At 40.8% G+C, this 27250-nt stretch overlaps 2 protein-coding genes across 4 annotated transcripts in view; both read right to left on the reverse strand.

Annotated features, from left to right (window-relative positions):
* Positions 1 to 188: 188 nt before the first annotated feature.
* DGCR8 (DGCR8 microprocessor complex subunit) lies at positions 189 to 18916 on the reverse strand. The gene is made up of 14 exons (XM_088135338.1): positions 18726 to 18916; positions 14371 to 15391; positions 13604 to 13763; positions 13008 to 13150; positions 11676 to 11958; positions 10827 to 11024; positions 9160 to 9261; positions 8534 to 8632; positions 7813 to 7895; positions 6829 to 6929; positions 6092 to 6198; positions 5412 to 5539; positions 4274 to 4387; positions 189 to 3639 (listed from the first exon to the last, which is right to left on the reverse strand). Exons 2-14 carry the CDS (start codon positions 15088 to 15090, stop codon positions 3556 to 3558), a joined length of 2322 nt encoding a protein of 773 aa, XP_087991464.1. The 5' UTR covers positions 15091 to 15391; positions 18726 to 18916; the 3' UTR covers positions 189 to 3555.
* Positions 18917 to 22321: 3405 nt separating this feature from the next.
* Positions 22322 to 27250, reverse strand: part of TANGO2 (transport and golgi organization 2 homolog) — a 46642-nt gene continuing 41713 nt past the window's right edge. For all 3 annotated transcript variants that reach the window (XM_088135354.1, XM_088135353.1, XM_088135355.1), the window contains one exon: positions 22322 to 27036. In XM_088135354.1, coding sequence (XP_087991480.1) covers positions 26916 to 27036 — 121 coding nt within the window. In that variant the 3' untranslated portion in view covers positions 22322 to 26915. The remainder of the gene's footprint in view (positions 27037 to 27250) is intronic.

Genomic DNA, 27250 nt, shown 5'->3' on the forward strand with positions numbered 1-27250 from the left:
AAAAGGAAGCAGCAGCAGCAGCTACCTGTCTTTATGAGCTGTTTAAAATGACTGATGTCTGCTATGTTAAATACCGAATCCCCTCTCTTTAATGTGGTTCAAAAAAATCTCAAAAAGACAGCACCTCCAAAATAGTTAAACAGGAAATACCTTAAGAGGACTTCCCCCGCCCCCCACACGCAGGAGTATTTCATAAAACATCTAAATGCACTTTTATTTAACTCTTCACTCACATACAAAATGCACAGATCGGAGAAAATTTGCTCTGCCAGTCACACGACCGTTCTAGATAGAAAATTGGATTGCAATAGCTTCTCCTGGAGATACAACTTAAAAAAAAGCCTAAAGACTTACGACGGGCAGTATCAGATAATCATAAACTCTTACATAATATCAAACTTTATTGCTGAAACTAATATTTGGAGAAAACACACAAGTAACTCAAAAGACGTAACACAGAGGCTCAATGAATGAGACTTTATAAGGGAACCAACTGACCACTTACAATTCATACAGCACCCAGTAACATTGAGTTGGTCACATTCATTTTCAAAATACAATACTGTAATTAATCACTGCAAGTTGTTCCAAAGGACTGACGGAGCAGCTTAACATTTGGAACGCCCCACTGACATTACAGGGAATTATTTCAGTTTTCACCATAACCCAGAATACAGATTAGTATAAGATGGAAAAAGCTAGAATGAAATACTTCTGCAAGTGTGAGAACTGTTAGAACAAGTGTGTAGAGATCTGTTTCCAGCGGTCAAGAATCCAAGTAACTGGACTGTTAAAATTTTAGCTGAGTTATAAATGGATGGCTTCTGACCTCTTTTCTGTATCCACTATTAAATTATTTGACCAATTACTACCATTTAAACAGTTTTCTCACATTTCTCAAGGAAAGAATAAAATGCAAGAAATTCTTGAAGGATGGTGCAATGAAAGGCCCATCCAGAGCAATATACTGATTTAATGAGGGTAAAAGGTGGGGGGGGGGGGGGAGAAGAAGAGAACAACTATAATTTTAGGCCTTGCTAAAACTAAAATCCCAAGAAGGAAGTAATTAGAAAAACCACGAGTTATAAGGGCTGTGAAAAAAAGTTCTCAATGTCTTGAATCACACTGCACAAGTATCCATGCAGAAGCTGGAATGAATGCAAGGATCTATCACAGCAGCTTGTGCTTCAGGGCAAACACAAGACCATTTACGCTTCAAACTATAGTAAACATCGGAAATGACGAGAAATACTTCACAGTGACCACAGTAATTACATGGTTTGTTCCAGCTGTTATTGCGCTTTGTGGGAACGTCTTGCTGAACAGGCTGCAGCACTTTTATTTTTTTAAATAATGCATAATTTCTTGTATTAGCCTTTGGTTTACAATGACACCTCTGGATGGTTTTAAGGGCGGCTGTCACCTCTTATCAATTCGGATACCGACAGGTAAGGCTAAAGCCAGAGAGACTCAACCTGGCAAAACCCTTCTGGAAGGAGGCATCTGTGATACTCGGCAGAGAACCTGCAAAACATTCTGAGTTTGGGAAAGAGATTACCCCCCCGAGGGAAAGTGCTGTCCCCACCCTGGTAAGAAATGTATATAAAAAGGAATATCTGACTTCCCCTTGGATTTGTAGTGCTTTTAAATACTAGGGTGAAGATTAGAAGCTGGGCTATTTAAAGAACAGAAGCAATACATTTAACGCCATGCTTAATTCTGTGGCAAATCGTGACCTGAGGGAATATCTATGGAACAAAATTCCAAAGGGCCAAAACTCGTCCGCAGGGCCCCAGAAATATTATTTGCAAATTACTGAGGGTGAAAGCAAGTGCTCTAGCACTTATTGCAATTGGACTTTATTCCTACCAAGTTTCCTGTTGGCAGAGCTTCCAACTGGAGCTCTGAAGGGATCTGCCTCCTGCAAAGATAAATGCTATTATACAACATTTTATTCAGAGGTTTTAAATATTACTGCGTGCAACCAGCCATGGACATGCTGAACAGTCATTACTAGTGACAAGAAACTGAGCAAGCAATATACACCATGGCAAGCAAAAAACTGTTTGAAGATCCTGGCACTTTCCTGGATTTCAGATTACCAACCCCTTAGATGCAGCCTAAATGCAGCCATGTTGTAAATGAGCATTAAAATGTGGCTAGCACCGCTTGCTTTATTTGCAGCAACAAGGGACATCAAGGAGTCACGAAACCAGATGTCCATTGCTTATGCAAAACAGTTCGGGGGGGGGGACCTGATCCCCAATCCATCCTTTTAGTTTTTTGGGAGGGTTGAAGCCTTACTGGAAAAAACACACACACCCCAAATCGTATGGATTTCTTTCACAGTAGTTTTTGCTACTCAAAATATTTCATAGCCATGGACCAAGAGGGGTTGTAGACAACGTTTACATATTCATATTCTTCATTTCAACAACAAAATTTACTTAGGTCTTTTTGGAGTCCTCTCTGATGAATCTCAATTTATGTTCAAATCGTTTCCAGAGCCAAATTTGCAAGCACTAAACAGGCAGTAAAAACAAAGGCAGTCACTTTAAAAAAACAAAACAAAAACAAACTTGAAATGGGTCCAGTGATTTTCCTGGCTTCCAAGTCAAGCCGTGAGGAAATGCTAAGTGTTGCAATTAAACTGAAATGACAAAAAAGGCAACTTACCAAGCGCTGCTGCAGCATTCACGGTTACTCTGATAAACCATGGGAAAACGTGGTTATAAGCCCTACTAGCATGCAGAAAAGCTGCAGAGCAGTGATGCTTGGCCCACCTTTATGCAGAATTGCCAAAGTTCACTGTTTATGTCTAAGAGAAACTGAAGTATACCTTACAATCACAGCTTCCTATGTTCTTATTTTTAAATGAAATGCAATGATTAAGAAAATGGAAATCTCAGAGCTGTATACTATCAGTTCTTGTCTGATAATCAGTGTACCACGCTAAAAATTCTAAGTCTGCCAAAATTCATTAACAAGCAACTCTACTGGCCTAACCTTAGGGCATAAAGTAACGCACACTTTTGTTTCTTTCCTCCAATGTAGCTGTTAAAAGTGTGTTATCAGTGCATATTATTCTGTGCGGAGATATAAGAAACTTTTTCAGAAAACAAGTGCCTGTAGGTTCATAAAAGCAGGAATAGCTATGCTCCTGTGTTAGACATTCGTTCGATTCCTTAAATGAACATTCTGAATTTAATCTTTCATCATATCCATTGAAGACAACCCAAATCTCTCTTGAAAAAGGATGGGGAGTGAGTTTGCGCCTCAACTTCGCCTAGGTGAACAAGCCTGCTGCTTGTTCTTTTAAACGTAGGCCTGTGCAGATTTTTGCCCTCTTGAATAACAACGTCTTGGGAAATACACACAAAATTTGTATTATCACCCTGATGCAAAGATACAATGCACATTTGAAGCAGCTTTGACTGTTAGGTTGTTTTCTGAAGCAAACTAATTCCTCCTTAAATTGTTGACCAAAAAAACAAACAAACAAAAAACCCTAACTTTCTCCACTTGTTTTATTGCTCCAATTCCTAGTCTTTCTCATTACACATCAACAGTACAGAGAGGCTCACTGCCAGGTTGAGCAGACTCTACAATTGTCATCTTGGGTTTCTTTCGAGTTTCCTCCTAGAAATACAAGAAACCAACCATAATTATATGCATCCTTCATCCTCACTGGATGCCAATGTTTCAAAACGTCCCCTGAGCAGAACACTAGTGTTTACACTTGTTCCATGATATCCCAGTTGCTAGAAAAATGTTAAAACAGAAACAGGAGCATCTTTTTCTCAAAAACAAAGGTGTCCTAAAGGAAATGTTTCTATGGAACATGAACAAACTGGGTGGTAATGAAAGCGAGTCTGATTGCTTCCACTAGCATCAGAAATCTTTTAGTTAACATTCAGGTTGGAGAGCTTGGCTTGGATTTGTAAGGGAAGAAGAAAACTGGTGTTTTAAAGTAAGTGCATCTTAAAGAGAGAAAGAGGATGAGTTTTTCATCCCCTTCCTATGATTACAGTTTCATAGAACAGCAAAGGCCAGCCTTGCTATCACACTTTGTGAAAGCAGTAAGCGCTGTGAGATTCTCAGTGGTCCTAGAAAATAACAATCTTCTGCAAAACAGCTAACAAGAAAAGCTTTCCTTGAGGATTTTCTAAATATCTTAACGTTTTAAGAATGAGAAGAACAATGAACTAAATAGAACCATAAATCTCTTTTGTATGGACGATGCTGCAGGGGAGCGTGCAAAGCAACTACTCACCCTTTCTTGTGCCAATTTTCTCATTTCTTCCTGTAACTTGTTCAGAATGTGCAGATTTGGCTTGTTCTTTTTGGCATACTGCTGAAGCTCTATCACGCTTTTATCAGAAGTTTCCTACACAAAGGCGTTAAAATGAAATGAAACGTTCCCATAAGCACCTTCAGTTTTAACAGGTTCCTTTGAAATCCTACCTAAAAAAAAAATATCTCTGAACTCAGTCTAAGCAACTAATCACAGAACTGGAGATCATTCTGCATCTTTCAACAGAATCTCCTTATTTAGTTTATTTGTAACATCTGTATAGCCACCCAATTCAACCAAGCTGGCCCTGCAAGGTGGGTCTCAATTGCGGTTGCTAGGTACTGCATCAATTCATAGCCCTCAGCTCCTTACGTTAATTCAAGCTTGAACAACGCTTGAGGGGCCAAGGCTGCAACCCAGCCTCTCAGCCTTCTGAAATACACTCAGAGGACATCTAGTGATACTGCAATGTCATTGGAAGGGACACGGCTGCTTCCCGTTCCACCTTTAGATCCTGATCTCCCACCACATACATGCATCAACCCAACGGGGTTCTCAAGCTTTCACTTCTATCAGTTCATCTCAGGGAAATGGGGAGGAACCCTGAACTAGTGTCTGCAGTTAGTTTAAGCGAGGCAAAACCAACTTATTCCCGATAAGATAGAACTGCTACTGGTTGGGAAGACCACTGACATGAAAGCTGATGATTCATTTTACCCTGAAAGACAAGGTAGCAATGTATCCAAAATGTCAATTAGGAAAGAGACATGCTTGCACCGAGTTGAAAGTGACTTCTAATTTTTTCCGGTGGCCCATGCTGTTGGATGCTAAGGAGGTCAGAGCAGTGAATAACAAGTGCCACGGTTCTTAGGAGCTTAGGATAGGCCTTTCCCTCACTGAGCATGTCAACACTTCTACAGCAACAGGCCCCTTACCGGCCTTTACTGCATGAACAGATTTCAGTGGGGCAGTGTCAGTTTCAAGCAAAATTTGCTACTTCGCTATTTAAAGATGCAACGGCCACTGACAATTATAAGGAACAGGGTGCAACTTTTAACATTATCAATAGTACAGATCTTAAATAATCTGATAAGGTTCAACATATAAAATGCTTTACCTGCTTAACCATCTTACTGCTCTCTCTGCCATACATGCGCAATAGAGAACCCCAGTTTTTCACATGTGGGTGAAGCAGTTGAAGGATTTTCTGGGAAGCCAATTGTTTTCCAACTCTTTTGTTTTTACCTGCAAAATCACCACGAAGCGGAGTTTAAAAATCACACTCACATAGAAAACGTTTAGTAAATGGACACAGGATAGAGGAAAAACTATTGCCTCAAGGAATCATATTGTTAAAGAAGGTGGTTTCAGTCCTATGATGCAGAACGTTTTGTATGTTATTAGTAAGATTTGTAACTTTTTAGGGAGTGGTTACCAATTAAATTATCAACTTTGGTTCCTAATAATTATGAGTATACAGAAGGATATGGGAAGCACTAATCCTCCACAGCAGTTACTCAGCCAAAATTTTCTTCCTCATTACAAACATGTATTCAAAATATTACAAAACAGCAGTTCAATTTTTCATACAGATGTGCTGAGTTATAAATACTTCTGTTCTTGATCGAAAACTATAACTAAAATGACAGTGTCTTGTGACTGAGAGATTAGTATATAGGAATGTTCTAACTGGTTAAACAAGAAAATCAGTACCAATAAGAACAGAGAAAAGGCGGGATATAAATCTAACAAATGAACAGATTTTCCACAGATCTTCCTAGTAGCTGTTATACTTACACCAGCCACGTACAGTATGTTTCCCACAAGTCATGACATATTCGCTCTTCTGATTTTTGCCAGGAATCACTTCAAACTTTATAGATGTATCACCCATGCCATGATTTCTTAAGGACAAATTAAATACTGTTAGGAACTCTGAACATTTACAAAGTCTGGGTTGAGTTAAAATGTTAACATTATACATAAATGTTTGCATCAAACCTGGACTCAAATGTTCAGCTAAAACATTTTTCATAATTTTTGAAGGACAATTACGTTACTGATTTTTACTGCACGTGCTAAGCAAATTGTCCCTGTTCTGAGGCCTGCATAGCCACCAACCATAATAGAGATGTTGCTTACAATTATGGGTTTGAGCCTTAAGAACTGACAACTTCACACACTGAATCTCAACTGGCAATGGAATATGTGTGAGCAAATCATATGGGAAATACCCATCCTCCAGTCTTCCCCTACCAGCTCCAGCACATCTTTCAAACCCCCACATTTCAGAACATGGTGGTCAGGCAGCAGACAATCGTAATGTTCACAGGGCAGAGTTAAGACCATAACTAGCACATTGAGGTTTCTGTCCCATTCCTGAAATAGCGATCATAACTTAGGAACCATTTCTAAGTTCTCTCCAACGTATGAGTGCCAGATTAAAGAGTAAAAAAAACAGATGAAAAGTGATTGTGCAAAAATGATCAGCCCTTCCTCAAAGCATAAATCATGCAAGCAACACACCACCTCACCTTTTAAGGCACTCATGAAGGATCTGATATGGAGACAGGAGTCCAGCTTTACTGGTCAGTTCATATACCCGTGAGTCCTCAATACTGATATGGTTAAAATACTACAACAAAATTGGTAAATGATCATTTAATCATAGAAAGGTCTTTATATGCTTTGGAGGGACTCTGTTCGCTCTGCTGTTGGAGTATGGGAAGGTAAACTAACAAGGAAAGGTCTGGGGAGAAGGAAATAAACAGCAGAACAAAAGAGCTGTTTGCCTTCAGTTCGCTTTTGCTAGGAGCTGGGATTGGGAACCAGGAATATAACTACCAACGAACAGTACAAGCTCACAAGGGTTATATTCAGACATTGGAGTTGGAGTAAGCCACTGTTTGAACGGGGTACAAAATTTTGTTTTAATCTGTAAAACTATGTTCGTTATTTCCAAGTATAACCATAACATTCTGAAAAGGGAGAAGGAAAAGGTGTTTTTGAACAGATACAAAGGTAATTTACAACTTGGCTTGTTAAATCTGGGTAAGTGACCCATAATAAAGTTTGTCATGATTTATTAATCTGAGACATTATCATCCAAAGACATTATCATCAAATCTCAGTGATCACAGAACTGTCAAGTGCAGTGGGAATTCATTTCAGGTCTGCAAAATACAAGGAAGTACCAATACTATTCTTTTCATAAATGACATGGAGATGTTATTATTTTTATTTCTAAGGGTTCCCTACTCTATTTAACTCCTTCCACTGACAGGAGGAGCCAAAGAGCAAAAAAATCACGTACAATGGCAGTTATTATTCTATACAAAGAAGCTCAAAGTTTAATTGCGTTAATATTTTTAAATATTTCTGAAAAACATACCTGCATAAACCCTGAAAGAAAACCTGCCTGCCAGGAGAGAATCATCATTAAAACTACAACCTTACACGCGTACTGTGTAAAGAAGGGACAATGACCTTAATACATGAGGACTCAGCTGTGAACGTACCTCTAACTCCTCACTGTCTTTGGGCTTTTCCTCAGAGGTCTGCTTAACAAAATCAGGGATGAGGATTTCCAGAGTAGCTCGGGCTGTAAAAGTAACAATTGGAATGATTAGTGCCTTGTGCAAACCGTGTGTCTGTAAGTGTACATTTTGTCAAGAATGCAAGCAAGCATAAAACAATATTTTCATCATTTCTAGGACGGTGAAAAGGTTTTAAGTTCTGAAGTTGCAGGAATGTTTACTTGGTCAGGAAAGCCTCTGGGAAATGAGTCCCAGATATATCTGTGCAAAATTCACTACGCACATCCGTCAATTCTACAATTCTACATCAATGACGGTGAACGGAGCAGTCGTTCCCTTTATTACTGAATTGCTGAGCACCACTATTTTGCTTCAAACTGCAGTATTACTTGAATCAATTGAATCTCACGGATTTTAAACAGGGAACAGTAGTTGGTGTCTTTTCATCTGAAGCCACAATCTTTAGGTGAGCTGAACAAGTCAGAAACAGAATTCAACTCAGACTTTTAAAGAAAGCGATACTGTATTTCAGTCACGGACGTTAATTTCATATATCGTGTGTGTTAATTTCTCCGTGTGCTAGCGGAGCAAACTGGTTAGAGAATAACTCCTACGTAGAATCAGAACTGGCAAGCACCGTTCTGTGAATGCTAATTTTTTTGGCTCCAATCATCATCCACAGACCTCGACAGCTTTACATTACCAGCTTTATTCTTGGCAAGTTTCTTGCTGCTGGCGGTTCCTGCTCCGTAAGTCACTCCATCAATAATAACTGATGCTCCAAAAGGTTCACTTGGGTTCTCTTTAAAGAGAAAGGAGAGAAAGTCAAAAGCCACGCTATTTTAAGCAAGTGCCATCTCATCCCATCAAGAAGACTGAGAGGTCCGTGTTTGAGATTCTGGGCCATGTTATGTAAAGAGTTTATTTGCACCCAGTTCTACCGATTAGCAAGGATGATCCCAAGCGTGGCTGGACAGAACATTTACATAGGTTTCTTTTTTTCTTTCCCGACTTGATTTTCCTTTGCATTCTGTGTCTTAGATGGACAATTTACAAAAGCTGTTCAGTTAAAAGAGTAAGCACATTACAATGAATACATTTTGTTTATAACCCATATAACATGTTATGGTTTCTTTATTCCAGCCACATTGTGCATCCTGTTAACATTCTTGAATGCAAATATATTTAGAAGAACAAGAAGTTTTTCATAGTACCCTCAGTTGTCCAGAAAACAAACAAACAAACATGGCTCAAGCTTAGATCTTCAGATCAAATACACATTTCTATACAATCATTACTTTACAAATAAGTATTAGAAGGAAGACTTACCACATTCAAAGAAATTGTAAACAGGTCGAACTTTTAGGACTCGTTGCATATATTCATGAAGAATACAAACTTCAGACTTCCCATTGGGATTAATAACAAACTCTAGAAAACAAGGATATTGCACAGATGCAGTTTTGAATCTCTGAAATGTTCACTAGTAACAACAAAGGTAGATTACGAGAATCCTAAACACAAAGCAAAGTGCAGGTACCATTCTTCTGACACTATTCCAACACTTACCCCCTAAAAAAAGTTGCAGGATGGACTGACGCACCGGTCCCCAATTCCTGAATATTCTACTCCGAAGAATATTTAAACAATATCTTCCGTATAGCCTAATGAACAATCTCTTATAGTGAGTTTCAAACTGAAACTGCAGATAAATCAAAGGCAAAATAGGGAAAAGAGGACAGGTCCATCCAGGAACTGGGCAAAAGTCAGTCATCTGCTCTTTTATCACTAAGATTTATATACCAGTTCATGAACACAGGCTTATACACCTGTAGTTTCAGATTGCAGGAATAAATACCTTTCACATGACACAGGAAGCTGTGCTTTTTGTCAAGCCAATAGTTCATCTAGCACTGCATTACCTACAGTGACTTGTAGCAGCTCAAGACAGAGGACCTTTTCAAGCTTGGTTAGATATTGTATCCAAGACCATCTGTATGTAACACCTGGGCACTGTTTTTAGGATCTATTCCTTCCTCTTTATCCAGTTTGTTGAAAAACCGTTATTTAGTACAAACTAGAGCTATTACACTAAACCAAACAAGGTCCACCAACACATTCTGTTTGCTGATAGGGACTTCCTAGATTTTATGACTTAAACAGCAAAAACACCACAGAGCAATCTCTTCTAAAAAAAAAAAAAAAACAGATTTGGCAAGAGCCTGCCAAAAGCAGTCTACAATATAGTAGAGCAGTCTCTTGCTTTCATTAAGAAGTCCCGCAGGATAAATGGAACTCCTTGAGCGATACCAATCCCAGTATCTAAACCAGTGTTTCTCAACCTTGGCAACTTTAAGAAGCGTGGACTTCAACTCCCAGGATTCCCCAGCCAGCCAGGCTTGCTGGGGAATCCTGAGAGTTCAAGTCCACACTTCTTAGGGTTGTCAAGGTTGAGAAACACTGATCTAAATATATTATCCTAACAATGAGTCAACAATAAAATTTGCATTTTCCAGGATTAAGAACACTCAGTACTGAAACTCAAAATTCTGCATTGGAGAGGAGGGAAAAAAACAAAGAAATAAAAACAGTTCTGCATAGAACTTTGGTTAATTCTCACGGCCTTAAATTAATTAAATTCTTTTTTTACCTGTATAAGAAATATTAAAACTTTAAAAAAGATAAAAATACAAACTAATATAAAGAGAAGAGAAAAAGAAAGAAAGCAAAGAGAAAGCAAAAAGTGCAAGAAAGGTAAAAAAAATTAAAGAGAAAGGAAAAGAAAAGAAAAAGGGAAAGGAAAGGAATATAAAGCAGTGGCTTCCAATATTCCTCACAGCACTTGTAAGTACAATTATATTTTAACCTCTCTAAAGTTACAGCATGACATTCTTCTTTCCATAATCTTTCCTGTCTAATTATCAAACCCATAAAACACAATTTCTCTTCATTTTTATGCAAAAAGTCCATAAATTACATTCTTACAACAAGCCTACCTTTCTTTGTGGGTGCATCTTGGACAGACAATGTAATAAGCTTCTGATTGGCTGGCAAAATAGGCCGCTCAGATTCTGCCTGCTTCCTCTTCATCTCGCGGTTGAACTGCCGTCTCTCAGCCCACGTTCGGAACTTCTTCACAGTTACTTGCTCGAAATCAAAACGTTTTTCCAGGTAGTGTCGGAAATCCTCAATATCTAAGAAAACAAAGCAACTGTAATCATTCCGTGCTCCTTCCAACCAAGACGGCAACAGTGCGAACCCAAATATAGAAGTAGCCTGGTCAAAGACATGAGACTCAAAGGATTCTGCCCGCTATAGTTTGGTTGACAGAAACCACAGAATTGAACATTGTAGCATATTTTAAAAGAGCTCTATTTCTATGATTCTGCAATATATGTAGAGGAAATATCTGAAAAAGATTTCTGCTCCCCTGTTAACGTTCCCTTTCCATCAGAGCTGAAACAAGCACAGTCGAACAAAAGCAAGTTCTGCTAAGTAATGTACATTAAAATGACACAAAGTACGCAAGCAAGTTAGCAGCGGTGGCAGAAGCAGCATCTCTGGATGAATGAAGGAGAGACGCCGACGATGTGCAACTTGAATTGTCAGTACAGTGGTACCTCGGGATACGAACTTAATCCGTTCCATGACTCTGGACGTAACCCGAGTTGGTCATAACCCGAGGTAATTTTTCCTGCCGAAGCTGGTCGTAACCCGAAATGTTCGTTAGTAGAGGCGTTCGTATCCCGAGGTACCACTGTATCTGACCCAGGCTCCAAAAAGGCACCTGGAAAAGGTAAATTACAGGTCCTCTGTGCCTTAAAATTCCAATTTACAGGACTCACCTACTGACTCATCTTTGCACACTTCAACTTTGGCCTTCACCTGTCCCAAGGCTCCCTGGGCTGCATCTCCCCCAGATGGATCTCTCTCATCTGAAATTCCAGAATCAGCTGCAGTGGAGTCCGGCTCCTCCGTTTGACAATCCAGTTCCAGGGATTTCTCCGTGAGCTTTACAGGTGAAACTTCCCCATTTGGGGTTATGTCATTGTTTTGTTCCCTTTCCTCATTTTCCTTCATTTTTTTATAATGCAAACAAGGAATGCTACTCAAAGGAGGGTCATGTTTCTGCAACACAGTTTGCAAGTTAAAAGATGAGAGCCAAGGCTACAAAACCAACAAAACTCCATTAATTATGATCAGATATACTGCTCTACCCTTTACTAGCAATGTTTCAGACTTCTGAGAACTGTTTTTCTGTTCTAAATAAACTGGGAAGTAAAATGCAACATGTTTTCTACAAGTGGTTTCTATACGTTCATTATAAAAACACCTGGCTCTCTAGTAACTTACACCATTGTTAGGTATGTATTTTCTGTACTATCAGAAGGAAAATTTTGTGAGAAAGCAGTGAATTTAAAAAGTGCACCTTGAAAGTACCAAAATATAAAGCAATCATAATTGCTTCATGTCCTCTCAATATATTTTCAGTAATATGTTGAAGCACAATATGTGCCATCCACCATATATTACTGTACATATGGTGCTCAAAACTCCCCTGCTTTCATCTGTAAATAATGTTCATCCATAAAAGAAGTAGAGAGCGATGCCTCCATCTGCTTCATCATCTTACTTGCCATTGTAGCCAGATGCCTCCAAGAAGCCTAGAATAGCAGCAACCTATCCGAGAACTAGTTTTAAACAGCATTTTACACTCTTTGATTTTATTTCAGCTAGCAGTCCTCACTGCATCTTGCGGTAGAGAACTCTATAAATCAGTGATGGATTATGCTTAAGTTTTCTTCCCAGGAAAGATGCTCAATCAATAAGCAAGAAAATATTGATAATCTAACTTACTAATGAGTTAAGCATTTAGTGTCAAACAACCAATAGAACTTAGATATTATTTTGGAATACAAGAACAATCCAAAATAGATTTTTTTTTTTTTACTCAAAAGGCAGGAAGGCAATATTTTTCCTTATTATTCTGAATGATGCTGACAGCTTCATGATTAGCTTGGTTCACCAATGCACAACAGTCATAATACGTCATCTCTTAAATAAAATGAAATCAGATTTTATAGAATCAAATTCAGTGACGGTCAGCAACTGCTCTAATAATTGCAGAATGTTTAATTTCTACCAACATTTGTAAAAGAATGAAATCCAGCTCATACCCTGATGCTTCCTGTTCCCAAGAAATAAGGTCTGGACCAGGTGACCACCCGAGATTCTCTGTGCAGGTACACAGGGATGCCCGAGTTGTGGAATGTCATGATCCATCCATCAGGCAAAGGCTCTGTAGGAGGGCGACCACGACCTTTGAAAGAGAAACACACCGAGACATGGCTTAGTGCACAAACTCTTCAACTGTTATTTTGAAACTGCAGTACCTCCTGCCTCCCTAGTTAACAGTCAAATTATCAAGAAGCTTGACATTCTTCAAATGGTTTCTGAAGAACCCCCCCCCCCTTGTCATTCAAGCTGAAATGTATCAACACTTCCTTTTTTCTAAGGAAAAAGGCTAAGACAGCAAGGGTGTGCAAAATCCTCCATGGGCCAACTGTTCTGTATGTAAAATGAAAGCTGCATGAATCAGATGGCTTTGCTCATACTCAGAACAAAACTGGGCTATGTTTTTCTGGGAACAGGCCAAAATGCAGCCGTTCTGGGCAGATATGACATGGGGAGGAGAACAGGAATAGAGCCAGCATCTTATGGAAACTGAGATGGTTAATGGCAACTAGGTATATTATTGGTTGCAAGAGCTTACTTTTAAGAACAGTTTTTATTTTGGTCATCATTGGCTGCACAGTCGTTTCTCCATCAGACTGATGGTCACTCTCCCCTCCATATTTCTCATCCATCCTCCTTTTTTTGGGAACACAAAGGCCCTCTTCCAGCAGAGCATCCACATCATTATCAAATTCATCCTGAAAAACATGCTATCAGATACCACACCCTATAGCTATTTTCCTCATTCCCTGACAAGGCAGGTATTGCTACAGAAATCTACAAATTGCCTGAGGTTTTTGTAACTCAGCTTATATCAAGGTGGCAGGTTTCAAGCAGTGGTAAGTAACTTAGCAGCTCTGTAATATTCAGGAAGATTCAGTAATATTCAGAAGCCACAGCAAGTATTTTGATGTAACATAACTCAGCAGTAGAGGCAGTCCTCATTTAGCAACCACAATTGGGAATGGCAACTCAGTCATTAAGCAAAATGGCCACTAAGTGAAACCACAACTGTGCTTACAATCTTACTTCAGCTTTCCTTTGCTTTACAGACCTGTGAAGGTTGTAAATGCAAGGATTGGTTGCAAAGTTACTTTTTCCTCATTGTTGTAACTGCGAACAGTTGCTAAACAAGGCAGTTGCTAAACGAGGACTGATATGATTAAGCAGCCCCCAAGCCCAAAATTTGTTCCAGCGAGATTTCTTTCCAGTTTTTTTTCCCCCAGTTAACATAAATGCTACAGAAATGCTATATATTCATACCTTCCTCCCAAAACCCAAATTCTGGAAACAAAATGTAGTTACCTCATAAGAATAGTTCAAGGTTTCTTCATCCACTTTGTCCTGCTGAACGATCGCTTTAGATGTAAACCCTCCTTCTTCATCTATTTCCATCAAATTGTCAGTAAAATCTTCTAAATCATCCAAAACTGCATATTCCACTCGCTTTTCCTGATCTACATCATTGTCATCATCCTTTTTGTCATTGTTTTCACCAGCTACATGAGCTGCTTGGCTGCCACTACTCCCACCAAGAGGACAAGCATGCATATCCCCATTGACACCGTGAATACCTAAATCTGAATCTGCCTCATAATCTTGCTCAGCTCCAGTGTACAGAACTTTTCTGTCTTTACTCTTGCAGCTCTCTGTAAAATTAACACTAATCTTTACATCTTTAAGCAACTTAAGATCGGGAGTGAATTTCCTAACTGAAGGTGCATGTCGAGCAGTTCTTGGGCTTTGGTCACTGTTAGGATCTATGATAAGACGACTTTGGTAGCATGAAGATCCCTTTGTGAGCAGCTGTATTCTGTTGACAGCGTGGGTGTCCCCAGCAGGGGTATCTGACTGTCCATCACCACCAGAGCCAACGTCCATTACCTCTGCGTCACTGGACGTTTGCAGGGGAGGTGGTGGAGGCTGTTCATTGGGCGGCAGTGGTGGGGGACAAGAAGGGTTCTCCATATTCACTTCGGTTGCTGGCTCTTTTGGAAGGGGAGGTGTATTTTCGTAATTCTCCATAGCTAAAACTTACCAAAAGGAAAAAAAATAAAAAAACCCACAAAGTTTTAAACAAAAGGGTATAGAAATCTACGTTCCTCACATGCAGAAGTCCACCAAGATAGGATCTGTCATGCTTTATTCAATAGGCAACACTGATGATTCAGTTAAGCTGACTACATTGTTCTTTTCATTAATGTGGACAGCTTTCAGAATCACTGTCTCAATTACTGGAAATCACAATGCATTCAGCTTAAATAGCTGATGTCCAAGTTAAGAGCCTCTTCACTGGCTGCCGTAGGTCTCCTTTACTTCTTTCAACCTGCAAAGAAAAGCAGTCAACTGTCAGTTGCTCTGATTATGAAGTACATTTCAATTACCCAATCTTCAGAGTAGTATTTCTTCTATCGACATGTAATTAAAAAGCAGCAGATCTACACAAAAAAGAAATTTTCATTTTTCTTTAAGTTCTTAGTTCTAAGTTAGCAATGGATTATAGCTGACCCATCTTTGGTAAAATTATGGGGACATATAGAGTATGAGTTTGGAGAGGTGCTTTCATTTCATATATAAGTACAGCTTCCATAACTGTCATCTGCCTACTATATTTTTAAGCAGGCCTACTGGCTTGCAACTGCTTCTCAAATATTATTGGCTTTGCCTAAAGAAAATAATCTGAAACACAGAACTGGCCTAAAAGAACAATGAAATGTGAACATACAAAGCTGTCTTATACCAGCCTTGGCCTATAACCTACATGGTCTGACAGCAGCTCTCAGGATAAAATGCCAATCATTATACCCAGGGTTTTCTATAAGCAAAGTCTACGCCCAACTCTGAACTACGTCCCTCTCCTTCCATTAACAAGGTCCTAAAATCAGAGATTCAAACAGCAGGTGGTATACCAGCTATCCCAAAACTGGCCCTCAAGCAAATTAAACTGGAAACCATTCTGCAAACAGCTACCCTAGATTACAGAGTACTTTTTCCAAGGGACTCCAAGCAGACATAACTATGATAGCATGACAGACTTCAACTCCAGTAGAACTGGGATGTGCTACACTCCAATACTTCCATGACAAACTTAAGTTTTCTTACTGGACTAGGACTAGTGAAGTACTCTGCTTGCAACAAAGAAACTGGATAAATATAGTGATTATATTGTGAATGCTAACTACTATTCTACTTGGGCACGAACATTCATAGAGTGGATCACAGAGATAGGCTCTCTCTTTACTTGCACTGAAGAAGTCCATCATACAACTACAAACCAAGTGCCTTCTCTAATGTAGCATCCAGACTCTGGAAAGTTCATGGAAGAGCAGCTACTAAAACCAGACTCAGCTCTAATTTAAAATACTCCTTTTCTGACCAGACATTCTGAAGACAAAAGCAAAAAGTAAATGGATTTTAGTTGAGGTGGGGTTGGTCACATATCTTATGCTAGTATATTTTTAAATTTAAAAGTAATATAATTTAAATAAACTGACATAAAAATGTATGACTCATGTAAACTTAGACTAAAAAAATAGACAGAAAACTCTCTCATCTGCAATAAAAACCATTGAAAACTGCTGTAAAGTTCATTATGTTCCAAACTGTGAATATTCAGAATAGTGCTATAAAATCCAAAGTGTGTGCTGTTGCATATTATTCCTTCAGTTAAACAGCATTAGCATGGTACATATATACACCAATGTAGAAATGATTTCCAGTAAAAAAAAAATCATATTCTATAGTGCAGATATTAAAAAAATCCCAATTTTATGTTGGATTATATCTGACTTAATTCACCACAATTTATATATCAAGTAAACATAAGAAGATTCAGAGTTGGTGAGCTTAAAAAAATATAGTCTTGCTTCTCTACATTCAAAAAAACCACTAAAAACACACACAAGAAAGTCTTCTTCATCTTTCTAATCACAAAACAGGGCTTCTTACTGGTATTATGCACGCTAAAAAATCAATGTCCTTCCTTCAAAACAGAATACTTTAATTTTATTTATGGTGCATAGTGTGGGAGTGTTCCTATTAATACAGGATCTGGAGTGGTAGATGTAAGTGGCAGACAAGGAGAGCAGTTTTTTGGAGAAATACTTTCTTCAATTTATATGATAAGCCTCCTTTGAGAATTCAAAGGAGTGGAACAGCTAGATAAAGTGAATAAACAAGTAGATTTATTATAGATTATGTTCAATCATGTTTTTAGTGTATGGTGTTACACTGTTGTAAAGCAACACGACTTGTTCAAATGTATAGTGACGCCCAGCGGATTGCTTTGAAAATCAGACGCACCAGGCCAAGCTGGACCAGAAAAGTTAAGGTTTGCCACAATACATTTGTAAACTTTGCCGTCACGAGACTCACTTGTCTAAACAATATGTCTGCTTTAATAAAACTGTTAGAACTGAAATAGGCCACCTGGCATGCTCCCGAAACAGCACCACTGAACTACAGAAACAAAAAGGAGTGCTTGCTTTCAGAGGCAAAGGATTTTACACAACTGAAAAACCTTATGCTTTCCCTACATGTAATTACACAGTCATCGCTCCAAAGCTACCAGAAATGTATTGTTGTACTACACAGCAGTAGCCATGCCTTATTTCTGAAAGTCATATTTTACTATCACATTAATGCCACATGAAAACATTCATATCGTACATGAAGTGTGGCCCTTTCTTAAAGTTTTACCCACTGCTGTTCTGAAAAATCAGATGGATGTACGCTGGTTGGGACTTTTTGTTTGTTAATGGTCAATATGGCCAGCCTTCAGGTAGAATAAAGACAGATATGATACCCCAAGATGAGGCTCTGTATTTTAACCTGGATTGCAGGGTGTTCATCCCCTAATTTCTTGATGTCGTACTTTTTCATTTCATACTGCACCTCCTTAGAGGGGCACGGAAATTAGAATTCTTACAGCCCCGAAGGAGAAAATGGGGCCACTCCCTGATTTTCATCCGACAGCCCTGTCTCTAGTACCCAGACACCAAACTCGGTTGTCGGGCTGGGGTGATGAGGAGAAGCCAAGCCCTCTCATCTCCTATGAGAACCTCGCCATGACTCCATTAAATTAATGGCATGCACCATGATTTAACCGTAATTACAAGGAATCCACGGGAAAGACACAAGCAGAACGGTGGGGAGGCACGCAAACAATGATCTATCTCCAGCGGCCTTCCATGTTGCCGCAGTACCACCCATGCAAGGTTCCCCCACACCAAGGAGGTAGGAACACCCCCCAGCTCCATTTTGACAAGGAGGTGAGATCCGGGATGGGGACCCCCGAAAGCCCCCTGCACATCGTTGAGTGACTTTGGGCCAAGCCCAAACGACCTACCTTACAGGGCTGTGGTTATAAAAAGTAGAGAGGAGAGGAGAGCTTTATCCCCCCCACATAAACCAACTTGAGGTCTCAGAGAATCTAAGCACAATTAGAACAAATACACCCCAAGTTCTTCCCCCAAATGGGGGGGCTATAGAAAGGTTTGGGCCAGGCCACGTGCCCCATTCAACCCCTCCCCCGGCCATCAATCAAGGGGGAGTTTCCGCTTCTCGGCCCACCAGCGGCGCGGGGCCTAGTCGAGGAGGCTCCCGCGGGTGGCTCCCCTCCAGGCGGAGTCGGCCAGGCCGCGCCGGGCCCCAACACTCACCTGGGCCATGCCCGCCGCGTCTCTGCTGCTCCTCTCGCTCCCTTCCGCGTCCGCCTGGCCCCAAGCGGCCCAAGCAAGAGGGAGGGGAGGCGGCCGCCTTCTCTCCTCCGCAGCCGCGGCTTTTTTTCCCCCGCTCAGCGAAGCCGCTTTCGCCCGGCCGCCGCCATCTTTAAACGTCTCCTCACCCCGCCGCAAAGAGGCTGCCTCGCCGCCCCGCCTCTCGGCCAATCGGCTGTCGAGGAGCGGGCTCGCGCGCTTCTTGCCCATTGGACCCGCGGAGGTACGGCGGCCCCTCGCGCGCGCGGCCGCCAATAGGAGCAGCGACGGGGGCGGGGAGAAGCGGCCAATAGGAACGGCGGGAGGGCGGGGCCGACAGCGGCGATTGGGCGACCGGAGGCGCAGCGGAGGGCGGGCGGGCTTCCGGGCTGCCAGTCAAGTCTTGGAAAACAGCGGGCTCGGCAATAGGAAGCCAATCGTCATAAATTGCTGTAATAACGAAGGTAGCAAGTGTAGAAGGGTGCACGTACGAATCCATCCAGTTGGAGCACTCCAGCCCTGGGATTGCAGAAAATGAAAGCAGAACAATAAAGTGGGGCAGACGGGAGTCAAAAAAACCCTTGCAAATGCAGATGTGTTTAATAGTGCATTAAAGTAGCAAGCCGGGACAAGTCGAAGATTCTCACCTTAATTATTCAGGACACCCTGCATGCATTCACACACCACAAGCCACGTTAGCCTGCGTGTGGTGTGAACCTGGAAAATGTGGTTCAAGGAATAACATAACCAAGCAAGCTGCCCCCAAGGGTACCCAGTGCCTTTTAAATCCCTAATTATTGTCACTAATTAAAATCTCAGTGGAGCTAAGACAAGAGCATTCAAACGGCAGAATAAAATAGAAAAAAATATATATTAAACATCAGCCGCACCTTAAAGACTGCATTCTCACAACACCCCATTAGCTAATTTCTGGGTTTGCATAATAAATTGAATCATAAGCTAACACAATGGGCGGGGGCCAGGAGCCTTTTGAGCCACCCCAAAAATGAAACTAAGTTAAATGTAGCCAGCTTTAACAAGTTGTGCAAATGCAAGATTTAACTAACATGGCTAGGTACTGGCTATTGACTAACATGAGACTGTTTTGGGCTAAGCCAGGATTATCAGTAGTAGTTGGGTTGGAGGTCCTTTCTTGTGTAAATTACGTTAAACCTATTTGAGGAGTGATTCCCAGCTCCAAACACCAGCAAACCATTCATTCTTTCATGCTAATGAATTTGTCAATTGACCATCTCAAAATGCAAGACCAGACCAACATATAAAATCAATGAAAATATACAAAGAAATAACAGGAAGTACATTCAGATAAATCCATCAACTCCGCATATTTTCCCAAGCAGATCAGGAAACCATGAACATCAGCCTGGGCTCAGAGGTGGCTCCAGGGATCTGAATGTCTTGGCTCAACCCACCGCCACCTTTTGTTATCCCCCAAATATGAAGTGCAGCCTGGACACTGAAAGTTTGCCCACCACCAGCTTGGAAGAGCCATGTTGCCAACCCTGAATTTGTCCTCTGGAAAGACAGAATCAATAGGCTATCAGTGGACTGAATGACATGCCAACCTCCATGTTCTTTTTCACCAGGAAGCCCTAAACCTAGAGTGACACCCAATTACCTCTCCTTCAGTCCCATCCAGTGGTTTCCTTTGCTTTTTGTTGCAAAAGTCTCTAAACCAACTCCAGTTTTTGCTTCAGAATAAGGCTGTCTTCTCTCCCCATCATTGCTGACAACTTGCCTTTTCTCTTTGGATGTCAACCTAAAAAGGCTGCGTTAGAAAACTTCCCTGGTTTTTGGAGGCAACAGTGAACACCAAGGAATGTGAGTGAAAGTATCCCAAGGATGCTGGTGGGCTTGGAAAGCCAAGCTGGTTAACTGCAATGAAAGGTTAGCTCAACGATCTTGCAATGCTTCCCTGGGACTTTCTTTCCTTTGGTGGAATCTCCCACCAAATCCCATTTCCAGCAAAAAGGGATGGAGAACTTTCCACTGGTTGGTTGGAGGGAGCAGAGACAGCACAAGGAGAAGCAGCTGGGGTTGACCACTGGCACAGAGCAATATGAGGAGGTTTATGTGACCATGGCTAGGAACCAATAGTAGGAAGATGGGCGAGGCCAACAGCTGTATGGATGGAAAGTTATTTATCAGAACCTGGCTAGAGACAAATAAAAATCCCAAATAAGAGAGCAATTTGGTTGCTTCCCGAGTTTTCAAGTGATTTCTAGCTCAATGTCATGTGCTCCTCTCAAGACGTTTGTCATCTCCACCAGGCCCAGAATGCAGGAGAAATGTTTATTAAAAACATTTTACTCCATCCTTCAGTAATCAGTCTCTGGTGAACAAGACAGTAGCTGTCCACCAGCTTATAAAGAGCAGGCTACAAAAAGAAAAATGAAAGATGAAACCAGATACATCTGGGCAGGCCCAGGTTCTTAAAGCTACCAAGTTCTAGAAACCACTGGAATGGAAATCTTTTTAGGATAGGAAGAACCCAAAGTCCTGATCTCGTAGCACGCTTGATCATCCTTGTTTCTTGGAAGACCACTGAAGGAGGAAGAAATTCGTTATGGCAAGAAAATACCCAGGAAAAAGAAGCAAAGCAACGGGTCCAGAGGTATCTTCTAATACACTAGAACCAAAATAAGAGGTGATGGATGAGAAAGCCGAGAGTCGCTTTGTGTGAGATGGGCGGCTATGCAAATAAATATAAATACCTAATCAGTTTGATTTTGACAAGGAGCCCATTTCCTCCCCAGGTAGGACCTATTTTTTGTTCTTATTTTCAAAGGCTGTGCCTCCTCAGTAGATTAATGATGGTGTCTAACAGTCTCCACCACTGGATATGAAGGAAGCTGTATCCATCATGGCCCAGGGACCAGCTGCATGCTGAACAGCAATAACCAAGCATGCATTTACAAGAGTGATCTGGCTTCTTAACCGCATTATAAGGCGAGGGAACAGCTTGTTTATTTTGCTTTATTAAAAATAGCTTCACTCCTGGAGGAACGGGCATCGATATTTTTCTGCAGCGGTCTCTCCAGCAGCCCTTTAAACACAGAGGCATTGTGCTCATTTTGGTTTATAAATGGTTTTAATGTTACCTTGGGGGGGCATATGCCTATAACATACAAGTGGCTTGCAACAGAATGCCATAAATAAGTAAATAAATAATTGCGATTTAAACCCCCTTCCCGCCCCCAAATCTTAAATCTTGGTAACGAAAAGACAGCATTATGTTGTTGATGCAAGTCGAGATTAAATGTAGTTTAAGTAAAACCTAGAGGCACGGTCTGCATTCCAATGAACCAAGCACCACATTACACCACCGTTTAAGACACAGCAAAATAGTTCGTAGCTGTTCATGGACCGGACAGTCTTTTTTTGCTACAGTGGGCCGGTTTGAAAGACGGCTAACAGATTCCATGCTGATGTATAGCTTCATGTCAACTGAAGGATGGGTGGCAAACGGGCTTCATTCGATGGTGGGGAAAGTTCAGATCTATCAAATAGCCTTTCAGACAAATTACTGCATCAGCAGAAAGTATCAATTAGTTTATTTATCGATCGCGTTTGCACACAGGTGTACGTGACGATATAAAACAAGCTTTAAAAGAGAATGGAATTTTTTTTAAAAAGTCATATTTCAGTGACCCAAAGCAACTCCTTAATTTCAGTGTACAAGGGCCAAACTATCCTTTTAGCAAGTTCCCCAAAAGCCACGCTAACGGGCACCCCGAAGTCTGCTTCAGTTTTTAAATACAGTACAAAAATAATTGCAAACATTTTTCCCTGCTACAATTTCCGGGCGTGCCATTTTCAATGCCCCTAAACAAATTGCAATTGGCACTGAAGACCCATCAGATTACATCACGCAACGCAACTCCGACCTGTGGTTTGTGCTTGAGTGAACCATATCAGATGGCGGGTTTTGGTGGTGTCCCCTAAAACATCTGAATTGTCCCTCATGTAAAAACCCTCTGTTGCCTTCAAGAACTAGTTCTCGTGAAGGCTGGCTTAGAATTGAAGCATTTGAACATAAAGCAGAGATTTTATTTGGCTGGGTTTCTGAATGTGAGGTAGCATCGAGACTTTTATTTACAACCCATGCTTTGGAATGGTATACAGTTACATCCTTTTGGGTCAAGCCATGGTTTGGGTCTCAACAGCTTCCCACTTACCGTTAATGCTAGGTTAGATGGCAGATCAGATTCACCCATCACACTAATCATTGTCTGGTTTTACTTAGCACATTGGGTGCACTCAGCCATTCTGGCTTGTAAACCAGAGTTTATGGCTTAGAAAAGCATGTGATTCCCTCTATGGTTTATTCAACAAATCATGCTTACACAAACTATGACTTAGCTGATGTAAGAACCCAGCCATTTTCCCACTAGTTCTTAAATAATATACATGGAAGTGGCCAGCAAATGTTGAAAGATGGCTTGTTTTTCAAAAACCATCAACTGAAAGCCAGCCTTAGATTTAGGCAAAGAGCTTTACTATCATGTGTGTGCTCAACTGCAAGTATCTAATAAATCAGACGAGTTGTGCTTGTATTTGGCTTCTCACTGCTTCCTTACCTATATGTTCAGAATCAAAAAGAGAATATCTGGAACATTCCTTAGTAATAGCAGCAAAAATATTTTGATGGAGAGGGGGGCAAGAAAGAATTAATTAAGCAACCCATTCAATCAGTGATTTCTCCTCCTCAGTTATGGAAGGCAGATATTTAGAACTTCAGTGTGATTTTAATTTAAGGCATGATTTAAGTGTCTCTAATTTCCCAGTTCAAGTGGGCCAGTGAAGTTTATCATCATTCCAAAACATCTGAACAGTATCCAGCTGGGAAAGGGTGTGTTGGCTATCGTGGCTCGTTGGCTCTCTGCTTTTCAAGAATTTAAAGCAGGGTGAGTCAAAGACATGTTAACACTGAAGACTTAGAGACGATGATGGTTGTATGTTATATTCAGACCTGTGTGTTTTTTGTAAGACATGTTTGTCTCAAGAGATAATAATTTACAGTATCAAAGTTGTTTTAAAGGCTTACAAGGAAAGGAGGATCAAATCTCAACCATGCATGATTGTATATGCTTTTTTCATTTTTCCAGTTTCAGTTTTGCTCTTTCACCTGTCCTCACTACACTAAAAAAAAGAGAGAGAGACCCCCCTCCCCGATGATATTGCTTTTCCCTTGCCTGTATCTGTGATGCTATTACGACCTCTTTCGTTTTCATCTGGAGTGTGTGCCTGAGGCTCAATTCTTTAATAATTTAAAAGGAACATCACATCTGAGCTGCATGAAGAATTCTTTGGCAGTATTTTAGATATATAAATTATACATTTTAAAACAATTGATCAAACAAGCTCATGTTGTACCAACATACAAGTTGTCACTTAAAGCTAAATGTGGGAAGCACGAAAAAGGTAATGACATCAGGTTACTAAAAGCCAACTGCAATGCTTTTATCCCATGCTGGCAAGGGCATACGGCATTCCAAACAATTAAAAATATTCAGAAAGACCACCGGTAATTCATTACATGGGACATTCCTTTTATATATAGAGAGAGGGAAATACCCTAACAGGAAAACGATGACTTGATCAGGTAGAACGGCTAATTTTCTACAACTTCACGGGTTGCCAAGATGAAAATCTTCACATCTGCCCTTCTTCTCGTGAAGGGCAATGTGGGGAACCAAACAGCCCAACGATTCAAATCCAGTCTCAAGTGATGCTTATTTTCTTGAGAGTCCATCCTCAATCAATCATTTCCTAGCTGGGGATTCTACTGATAAGAACCGAGAATGGATGAACTTCTCAAAGTAAGCCTGCGATGTGGAGCCCATCACTGAAAAATGGAGGGCTCTTTTAAGTGACACCTATACAACTCTAAGAGGGGACAGTCTCATATTAAAGGATGTACACTTGGGGGAGGTTAAGGACATTCACATCTGTATCCAAGGCTCCTGCTCGATGTGGCTATTACAGCAAGCACTGGTACATCACCAAAACTTTCTGTGGCAAATCTAATATGGGGGCCTACCTCACAATTACCATTTTTCTTGAACTCACGGCCATCCTTTGGATTTACAGCCATTTTCTACACAGTCGTAAAACAGAATTTGGCCCCTGAATATTCTAATGTGCTTTGAAATTGGAGGGCTGCCATGCCTGGTAGGCTGCCACCTTAATCCTAATTTCCCATCATATTATACTATGAGAACCCTTTTCCCCGGGTGCTACCAGAGCCCCGAAGACAGAAGCTAAGCCCCTGATTAAATCTTCAAGAACCGTAAAGGAAGGCAAAAACCTCGGTGGTTTCAGCAATTTGTGGAATGCTAACGTGGAAAGAATATACTGCGTGAGAGAGAGCAGAGCAGACAGGGGAATAAAGCTCTGGCAATCCATTTTTAAGTAACCTGCCTCACCCATGGGGCTTAACTGGAGAAAAATTGGCTTGGATTTTAATGTTTCTTGACTCAAGCGCCTCCTCCAGGCTGCGGGCTGACAACTGGGAAGCAATCTAACATTCAAGGAATTACTTTAAGCTCTCCACAGCTGCAAGGGAGCATATTAAACCACAGGCAGTACATTCTCAAGTTAAATTGGCAATGCTGCTGCATAATCTCACCATGGTGTGTTCATTTTCCGCACGAGCCGCCTCGCTCGCCAGCTTTTCGGGCACTCTTGCTGCACGGCTGGGTACAGCCTCATTCGAGATGCAAAACTAACGGTGTAACCTTGAACGTATTGGTTCAGAAGTCCTCCTGAGATCAACAAGACTGACTTCAGAGAAAACGGGCCCTGGGTCTGCAGCCTAAAATGTGTGCAATTAAAGCGACTGAGCCGTGCTTGATTCTCTAGTTGTCTAGAGGACAAAGTGGCTTCTGGTGGGTACAATTATGAATTGTGACCCTTGCGTTGAAGAAAAGAACAATGCAATCATGTACATAGCTACTTGGAAGGAAGCCTGATTGACTTCAACAAGATTTATTCCCAGGTAGGTGGACATAAAACCAGAACCTAAAGTTCCTTTTGGGGCATCATATCACTCAAGCGAGAATTTAGTCTGAAAAAGAGACAAGCGTTACCATCAGCCTCCCAAAGGGCACAAGAATGACACGGCTGCAGTTTCCATAGCTAAGTGCCCAGGTTGCCACACCAAAATCTACACATATTCACACCCCCAAAACAGCAAAGTTTTGTTTCACTAAAATGGGAATCAGAGATTTCCAGCCATACCCCTTTACATGTTTCCCCCCCTTTTCCTGCCTTAGAATCCAGAAAGGACACTGCTTGATCTCTAAAGGAAGTCTTAAAAGAAACCCCAAGGAATTCTGAGCAAACAAGATTCTTGACCAACGAGTTGAGATCAAGATGGATCGTTGATCAATTCTTTTCAGCAGTTTTAAAGAGGCAGTACTAATTAAAAGACAGTCGTGCTTCACACCAGGTTTTGTTATGTTGCCATCAAAGGAAGGCAGAAATAATCCTCTGATTTTAAGGATTCTCCATAGGCCCAATAACTGGGAGCCCACAGAATTCTTCCTATTCTTACAGGCCCTTCTGCAAAAAAAAACACCCCACAAATTCGATACAATCACAAAAGCTTACAAGCAGCTAATGCTGCTCTATTAAAAGGTAGCACAGCATCACCAATACTGAATTATGACTTCTTTTTTTTTTTTAAAGATTTGCCCTATGATTTCATCATTTTGCTTTCCTCGGTCAAAGGAAGGTCAGAAAAACAGAAGTGTACCATACATGATTAACCAAAGCTCTCTGCATTTCTCATTAACAAGTTAAATCATTGGAGATTTTTGCTTAAGCAGGTATGCAATTTCCCCCCCCCGCCCCCCAAGATCAACAACAGATCCCTTTGTGCAAAAGAGAGCCTGTTTTTTAGATAGGGCTTGCTTTCCTATTCAAATTGCTCTGTTCTGGGTTTTCTGCCAAAAAAAAAAAAAGTTTTGTTTGGGGTTTCCCCCCACAAATGCTACAGTGTTCTAGGCAATGTTAAAAAGTATCTGCTCTGTTTAGATGCTTACTGGATTCTTCCCCCAGCCCTGACAGTTCAGCAGTTCATTTTCTTCCCTTTACTTTATCTTTCCAATTCGTTCGGAAGGAAAACAGTTATATCTGCAGCTTAAATTGGTAAGTGCTGGTCTTCCACTGGTCAATATCAGCATTCAGCATGGTGCGTTCGGTGAACGTGACGTGTCCTTCCCCATCGATGAGAATGACTGTGTTCGCTCTGAAAAGGGGGGAGATTTATTTATCGGCATAGGTATTGTGCTCTGCTCTTAGGACTCAAAGCAGTCAACAGCAAGAGATAAAAACATACACATAACAATAATGCAACAATAGCAATCACATTATAAAAGCTAAAAGAATATAAATCATGCATTTGGGTTCAAAACCACCCTGAGCATTATTAATAATTTCGAGATGCTCTCCTAAACAGTCAG

This window comes from Python bivittatus, unplaced genomic scaffold (assembly GCF_059951505.1).
Source record: "Python bivittatus isolate LINGU-HERP-01145 unplaced genomic scaffold, Pbiv_v1 ctg000100_np1212, whole genome shotgun sequence".
Classification (NCBI taxonomy): Eukaryota; Metazoa; Chordata; class Lepidosauria; order Squamata; family Pythonidae; genus Python; species Python bivittatus.

Excerpts from the sequence above, each read along its gene's own strand:
- DGCR8 (XM_088135338.1), bottom strand. The coding sequence starts at position 15,090 with ATGGAGAATTACGAAAATACACCTCCCCTTCCAAAAGAGCCAGCAACC. Across the intron at positions 6,930-7,812 it reads AAGACAGTGAGGAGTTAGAG|TATTTTAACCATATCAGTAT; the intron begins GTACGTTCACAG and ends ATTTTGTTGTAG. Across the intron at positions 4,388-5,411 it reads GCAGTAAGATGGTTAAGCAG|GAAACTTCTGATAAAAGCGT; the intron begins GTAAAGCATTTT and ends GCCTTTGTGTAG.